We start from the raw sequence: 8,156 nt of genomic DNA on the forward strand, positions 1-8,156 counted from the left end.
TCTTTCGGCAGTTAAACTAATAAACACTCACTAGTTGTTTAATGACTTGATTAGGTTTTCTCTTAAGATAATAAAACAACTAGATAACAAATTAACCTAGCTTCATTGAACCAATTAGTTTCGCATAGCTTAGAGTTGCCGATCGTCTTTCTGCTAGGTTAGCTTTCGCCGTTTTTTCTGTTCTTCTTCTTTCGCTTTGGTGTTCCTTTGGTTTTGTTCTGGTGTTCATCTTCTTAGTCCTTGTGCGCTTTTTGTCATTAATCCGTGTATGCTCGAGATCAAGGTTCTAAGTAAGAACACGAAGAAGGAACTGAAGGCGAGGCTTGATGATGAAGAACCCCGTATGACTCAAGCAACAAGACCAATCTTGAATTGGCCTTTTGTGAAGGCAAGTCCTATTTCCTTAATTATATTGAACCTATGTTTTCAAATAACCTACATGATCAACTAAAACTAGACTTATTATCGTATGTGCTATGTATTGCGTTTTTTTAAACTACTTGTAGTAATTAATCCTATCAACACTACCATGCCATACATGTCATCATCTAGATTCATATCACCCTAAGAGTATATGTTGTTAAATATATTAATGATGTACGACACCTTGATATCTAGCATGCTTAGGATGGAATACACCTCCTCGGAGATGTCACTTTTAAAATACGTCTCTTTGGAGATATCAATTTATTGTTATTAATGATAACTCATATACTATGAATTCTTGATGGTTGTGAATTCTATGATGGTTGTGAAATCCTTGATGTAGTCTGGGATATGACGGAAAATGTGTAAAAATAGGTGAAAATTGTTTTGGCGGGGGCAAGCGGGATAGTCCTCAGAGTTGGAGGATGTCTCATACGTTGGGGGCTTGAGGTGATACTCATTGCCAACGATGAAGATATCTGCCCCAACCGCTTAACCACCGAGTCTTGGGCCGTCATGCTAAGCCACCTTAGTGCAATCATACGTCCTGAATGAGTAGGACTTAACTTTTCTTTCACCAGACTGGGTTAGACATAATACTAGAAGGCCTGAGAGGCAACGTTGAGCCAAGTGTCTTCAGGTTCTGCGCGAAGGAGTTTCCACCCCAGTCGATCATCGTGGGTCTACCCTCTATACGAGACTTGAAGAACTTGATGGATCACGTAGAAAAGTCTGGCAGGAAAAGTGATTGAAGTGTCTCAGTATAATTCGCTCCTCCACTTACAACGGATGGAGGCTAAGTATATCACATGGGTACAGTGTATAACCTCTACAGAGTGTAATTCTATTCAAACAGTTATGTTCGCGGTCATAGACATGTGAAGTATTGACCTCAGGGTGCGTGTGTCTTGATGAGTGAGTGTGTAGACTAGACGTCCGTGTGATGAGGTTCCTGCCTCAATCCGTCAGAAGTTTTGTGATACTAGAGGTACACCAAATGTGATAATCGGGACTGCGGAGCGAGGTGTAGCCCCTCCCAAGACCGAAAACCCCCCAGATATAGTTCGTTACTGTTTTCTGAAATTAAAACTATTTTAAAAGCTTTGTTACCAGGTTACCTTGTTTTAAATCGATTCAAAAGCTTTGTTACCAGGTTACCTTATTTTAAACCATTTCAAAAGTTTTGATACCAGATTACCTTATTTTAAACCGTTTCAAAAGCTTGTTACAAGGTTACCTTTGTTTTGAAATGTTAACAGTAGAGAATATAACTGGATACCCGTATAAAACCTGCTTTACGCTCAAAATTATGTCGTATAGCCTTATCTTTGAAATACCTATTACACATCTACCAACTTATTGAGTACCTTCCGTACTCAGTCTTGCTGCTTTCAGATTATTGAGATGGAGATCAACCTCAGCCCAGACAAAGTTGAATAGAATAAGTCTAAGGTCGTGTCCGCACCCGAGTTACCTGTGACATTGGGTTGCATCGTTGTTCGCTCCGCTGTAGGCTCTTCTGCCTAGCTGGTTTGCTGTGGATCTCTATCCACCATATCATCTTTTCGCTTTTCAGGTAATTATTTTTCTTTATTTTATTCGAAGTATGTATTTGATTCCTGTTGAATTCTGTGCATATCAGCTACGTAATTCAGGGACTGATACAGGATGCATAGGAAAACCCGAGGTTGGGGTCCTGATAGGTTCCTTATATGAATCTTATGTGGTAATCGTACTATTACCATAGACGATTCATGTGAGGAACTGCTGACCATTTTCAAAGGCGATTCCTTATGTGAATCATTTATAAAAATAGGATGATTAACATAGGTGATTCACAAAAGTAATCATCTGTGATAATGATTATTTTCAGAGGCGATTCTTTATATGAATCGCATGTAGAAATAGAGGGTAATATTTAGAGGTGGTTCACATAAAGAACCACCTCTGAAAATAAATGAGATATTATCTTAAAAATTTCATAACTTTTTCATACAAATTTAGATATGGACAAACTTTATATAAAATTACAGCTCTCAACGAGATCTACAACTTTGTTGTTAAATTTTTTTTTATTTGAAGTCAATTAGGTGTCTAGATAATCAGTTGAAGTTTTATATGCTATTATTACTACAAGTCCTATTAATTCAAGTAAACTTAAGAACAAAAAGGAAAAAAGAATACAATCAACTCCAACATCTTCAACAAGATCAATAACAAGAAGATCAAAGACCTTCACTCTCAACAACAAGACTTGACTTACAAAAGTACCAGTGATAACAATAGCATACGTAATCCTTTTGATCGATATCTTATGTCTAAAATTTTAAACTATTATTCCGATAGTTTGTCCCCATCCGAATTCGTATGAGAAAGTTATAATTTTTTAAGATAAGTTATCATCTATTTTCAGATATGGTTCTGAATGTGAATCGTCTATGGTATTAAATGATAGTTTATCTTAAAAAAATATAATCTTTTCGTTCGAACTAAGATGAGAATAAAATTTATATGAAACTTATAGTTCTCGATTAGATCTACAACTTTGTAGTTGAAAACTTTTTCATTTGAAGTCATTTAAATACCAAATAATCGTTTTAAATTTTAGATAGAAGATATAAGAAGGAATGCATATACTATCGTGATCAGTAGTAGTTCTATGGTAGGATGTTGAAGAAGATTCGTATAAGCTGAGAGTTTTTAAGTTCGAGTGCTAAGAATTGCACGCACGTGTATTTCACATGAAAAAACGTGTGACTTAGGAGTGCCTGGTTGGTCCAAAAATTCATTTTTTTCGAAAAAGATATCGATTCAAAGACCGATTATCACAAGCGGTCCACTTTAGAAATCATCTATAGAAACTTATTTTCACAGACGTTTTCTTAAGTAAACCACGTGTGTTAATAGATTTCCATAAATGATCTTTTTAATAAAAATTGTTTATTTCCACAAATCTTCAATAACAAACGGATACACTAAATATCTATAAAAATGAATTACTCCTCTTCTCTAAAAATAGTTTTTTTAAATTAGCGCTAACAGACACCGGAAAGTTAAATTACACACGTGAAGAAATCTTCTACAGCTAGATCGACAGCCATCATGCAAATTGAAGCGAGCAATTGATGAGCAGTTCAAAACTTCAAAGTGTTCGTTGCGATCAATCAACGCTGGCTGATCGATCGCGTCCGCGACAGTATGCATGCATTAATGCCACAACGGTATCCCCACTCCCTCTGACCTTGCGATCGGTTGGCATGTGGATCGCGCCATCGCGGGAACTTTCCATGCGCGCCGCGCTGCGCGCATTTACGCTACTCCCGCCACCGAACCGTGAGCTCCTTTAAGATCATTTTAACCTATATTCTTTTCATTTCATTTTTTTCTAATTCATTTTTATTTTTATTCTTTTTTTTTTTATCTCTAACTGCTTTTCTTCGAAGAGATTCTCTAAAAGTAAAATAGAGAATTCTGAGAGCTTTATGATAATAACTATAAAAAAAAACCGTTAAAATATTAAAAAACAAAAATTACTTTGTAAAAAGATTTTAAACCTGACGAAAATCAGTTAGGATGGTTTAACCGAAGCAGGACACGGGAGCACGGTAAAAAGTGCCGTTTCAGGTGAAATGTATCGGGACTATAGCAGCAGGCTTCGCATCTGCCGGGCCAATCGAGGAAAGTGTCAAGTGATCCTCTAACAAGACGGTGCAATAAATTCTGGAGAACAAAGGCGCAAGTCAAATCTACTCTATCAAGGTTGTGCAGGGCCTAGCACTAGCAGTGCTTGCATGTGGCGTGTCTCCTCTCCATTCCCGAGTCATTCTGGAGCACCGAGCACGCTTCTGTACAGTGATCTGAAAACGGATCTGCATCGCATCGGCTGGCTCCCAGGGCTCGCCATCCCACTGATTATCTCGACAGATTTTGGGAGCGGGAGTTGCTATCGCTATAGCTATAGCGCTCGCTATCCGTCCGCCTCTCTCGCCACGCATAGGGAGGGAGAAGTAAATTTTATACAAACAAATCTTACAAAAGACTTTTTTTTTCTGCTATGGCATATATCTCATTTCTCTCTGCTCTTTAGCTCATTTGTTAGATCAGAGTATGTAGATTAGATCAGAGTTTTAAATAATCTTTAGTTTTAAGCTTCTATAGAATTCGCTTCGCAGAGAGGGTCCCAGACATGGCTTTGTTACTGTGGATGAGCGCTATGTCAAATAAAAACAATGATTTTCTGTTCCTCTAAAAATTCTAGATTTTTTACGTATTTTATAATCCATGTACAATTCATTTTAATTAGATTCACTAAAAATATATGTACAATTTAAACTAAAATTCTTTAAAAAACTACTTTTATAATTTGTAATAATTGTTAGTGTCTCAAATAAATTTTCAAAATTTGAGAAAATTCACTAATATTCTTCTTATGTGATGGACTAATTTCTAAAATTATTTTTAGTCCTAGATTTTATGATGAAAAATAAGTTCCTTTGTAATGCTCTATATATATATATATGCGCTAGGTGTAGTGGAGTATTTATTAGCTCATATTGATTGTACACTAGGTGTAGTGCGCTAGAATGAGTTTGTCATCATTCGCGGCTGATGACGACAATAAATCTAAGAGAGATCGATGACTCATTTCGCTATGATAGAGGAGAAATAATAGGGCGAATGGTCTTGTATATATAGATACGAAAATTATAGCCATTGAAAATATAGCAGTTAGAAATATTTTTTAGTTATAAGATATTAATAAAATATAGGTGAGTAAAATTTAGAGAGCGAGATTTAGAGGGCTGGTTGGAGCGTACAGAGAAATAGAGAGATCTTTTAAAGAGGCTTCTTGTTAGAGATGAAAGTGAGATTTAAAGAGTCAGTTAAAAATGCTCCGAAATCTGTGCAATCACCAGTAATTGCACCTGTACCAATTTTCATCCCCCACGGTCCAGCACAATATCGACATATATTCATGCTTGCCCAAACAGCACCGTGCATTCAGCTCATGATTCAACCGCGCGCGCCTATTGGAACAACGCAACATCCTACTGTTCCTGCTTGGTCCTCCATTTTTTCACCAATCACGCATGTTCAGTACTGTTCTACTTCGCATCTGACAGTCTGACCTCTGCTCGGCGCCGGAATTGGTAAACCAACATCCTGACCTCCAGACGGCAAACCAACCCCTGGTCGTCGGAGAGTCCTCTTGCATAGCTGCAGCATGCATGCTGTCACCGGGGCCCCGTCGCATGCTAATCAATCAGCACGACGGTCCTGACCCAACCGTGACTGCTCCTCCAACCATCCATCGCCATGCACGCACATGCAGAGCCCAGCCCACCAATAGGGCGCGGTGCACGGTAACTGTTTGCTCATTCACGCATTCCTGCAGGGTCCTACCCACACACACATTAACCTGCCCTATAAGTAAGGCTCGAATGCACATTTGATCCGGCGTGGCTCGAGCCTAACATCCTACCTATCCAGCTAGCGGCGCAGCAGCTAGAAATGGGGCGTGCAGCAATGCGGTGGCTCCCGGCGCTGCTCGCCGTCCTGGCCGCGCGGCTGGCCACCGTCGTCGTCGTCCGGGCCGCTCCCCAGGTACCGTGCTACTTCGTGTTCGGGGACTCGCTCGTCGACAACGGGAACAACAACGACATCGCGTCGCTGGCGCGGGCCAACTACCCGCCCTACGGCATCGATTTCGCCGGCGGCCCGACGGGACGGTTCAGCAACGGCCTCACCACCGTCGATGCTATATGTAAGCTTACTGCTCTCCTTTTTTGCTTGGTTTGTATCGAGCTGCCTTGTTTATCTTTTGTCTCATTTTTTCGAAGTGGCCGTGTATTGATTATTGTTGAGTAAGGTCAAGTGGCTTTAATTCTTGGGTTAGAACAGCAGAGAATCAGAGATTGCACATTTGAGTTTCCCCATCGACGCCTATAGCACGCTTTGAATGAAGTATATGTGCAGATGAGGTCATGCCAATCTGAGTGTCGTGATGACGACCCTCGAGGCCATGACAAAGTTGATCCCCTTACGCCGTATGAAGGCTGATGCCGACGTTCCTTCAATGTATTTTCTGCACTACGATTTTTCTCTGATCTGAACCAGCGAAGAATCCAGTGCAGTCTGTATAGAAATTCTAACACTGGTAGCTGATTTTCTATGTTGCACTTGCCGTTGATGAGTAATCGTCGACATCAGTGTTTCATCAGAGCCGTCGAAGTCGACTAATGATGTCTTGTCAGATAGATATATACGAGTGTTACTAGTATTTATTTTGGCATGGGTCTAACCAACACGCCACTAGTCAAGAATCTGAAATCACTGGCGTTGGTGGCTTGGTGGTCATTTGGACATTTTCATTTTCTGAACCAAATACACTACGTACACATGCATCATTGATCTATCCTTTTCAGCTCGTCTTCTGGGCTTCGACGATTACATCCCCGCGTACGCCGGCGCAAGCAACGATCAGCTTCTCACTGGCGTCAACTTCGCCTCCGCTGCAGCCGGGATACGGGACGAGACCGGCCAGCAACTGGTACGGGACCAACCAATTAAGCCTCTTAACCATGTGTTTCCATCAGTGAACAGCCAAATTAAGCGCTACATACTGGAGAAAAGGAGAGCATGACGCGTCCACGGCGTTCATTAATTTGCAGGGCGCACGGATAAGCTTTGGCGGTCAGCTCCAGAACTACCAAGCTGCCGTGCAGCAGCTGGTGAGCATCCTGGGCGACGAGGACTCGGCGGCGAACCACCTGAGCCAGTGCATCTTCACCGTGGGCATGGGCAGCAACGACTACCTCAACAACTATTTCATGCCCGCCATCTACTCCACCAGCCAGCAGTACACGCCGGAGCAGTATGCCGACGTGCTCATCAACCAGTACTCGCAGCAGCTCAGCGCCTTGTACGACAACGGGGCGAGGAAAGTGGCGCTGATGGGCATTGGGCAGGTCGGGTGCAGTCCGAACGAGCTGGCGCAGCAGAGCCCCGACGGCAGCACCTGCGTGGGGCGGATCAACAGCGCCATCGAGATCTTCAACGATAAGCTCGTCGGCCTCGTCGACCAGTTCAACGCGCTGCCGGGGGCGCAATTCACCTACATCAACGCCTACGGGATCTTCGAGGACATCTTGAGAGCCCCAGGATCGCACGGTACGTATATCACTTTGCCTTTCAGAAATCAGCTAACTCCATGCACTGGCCACTGTGTTGAAAGCAAGGGAGCTTTGGATTTGTGCAGGTCTGACGGTGACGAACCGAGGGTGCTGTGGGGTCGGGAGGAACAACGGGCAGGTGACGTGCCTGCCGTTCCAGACGCCGTGTGCCAACAGGAACGAGTACCTCTTCTGGGACGCCTTCCACCCCACGGAGGCGGCCAACATCCTCGTCGGCCGGAGGGCGTACAGCGCGGCGCTGCAGTCCGACGTCCACCCGGTGGATCTGCGCACGCTCGCTCAGCTCTAGTTACAAGAGATGCCGGTCACGTCGAGAGCTTATAGGTGTCTTCCCTTTTTGTTTTTTTGTTTCTCTCGTGATTGTGCGGAAATTATAAGGTTACATATTTCCTTTCTTTTCTTATTTTACATATTTCCTTTCTTCCGTCTGCTACTCGCAAGCTTTGTGTGCATCTGAACTATATATATGATACATATAGAGGGTTTCTTCCGGTTTTACTTAAAGTAATTGAGGGCATACTTCCTATTATTCTGAAA

At 42.1% G+C, this 8,156-nt stretch overlaps 1 protein-coding gene across 1 annotated transcript; it reads left to right on the top strand.

Moving 5' to 3' along the window:
• Positions 1 to 5,862: 5,862 nt before the first annotated feature.
• On the top strand, positions 5,863 to 8,156 carry LOC133920655 (GDSL esterase/lipase At5g45670-like). The gene is made up of 4 exons (XM_062365256.1): positions 5,863 to 6,190; positions 6,852 to 6,976; positions 7,098 to 7,596; positions 7,685 to 8,156. The coding sequence occupies exons 1-4, from the start codon at positions 5,938 to 5,940 to the stop codon at positions 7,906 to 7,908; spliced, it is 1,101 nt and encodes a 366-aa protein (XP_062221240.1). The 5' UTR covers positions 5,863 to 5,937; the 3' UTR covers positions 7,909 to 8,156.

This window comes from Phragmites australis, chromosome 1 (genome assembly GCF_958298935.1).
Source record: "Phragmites australis chromosome 1, lpPhrAust1.1, whole genome shotgun sequence".
In the NCBI taxonomy this organism is placed as follows: Eukaryota; Viridiplantae; Streptophyta; class Magnoliopsida; order Poales; family Poaceae; genus Phragmites; species Phragmites australis.

Excerpts from the sequence above, each read along its gene's own strand:
- LOC133920655 (XM_062365256.1), top strand. The coding sequence starts at position 5,938 with ATGGGGCGTGCAGCAATGCGGTGGCTCCCGGCGCTGCTCGCCGTCCTG. Across the intron at positions 6,977-7,097 it reads ACGAGACCGGCCAGCAACTG|GGCGCACGGATAAGCTTTGG; the intron begins GTACGGGACCAA and ends ATTAATTTGCAG. Across the intron at positions 7,597-7,684 it reads GAGAGCCCCAGGATCGCACG|GTCTGACGGTGACGAACCGA; the intron begins GTACGTATATCA and ends GGATTTGTGCAG.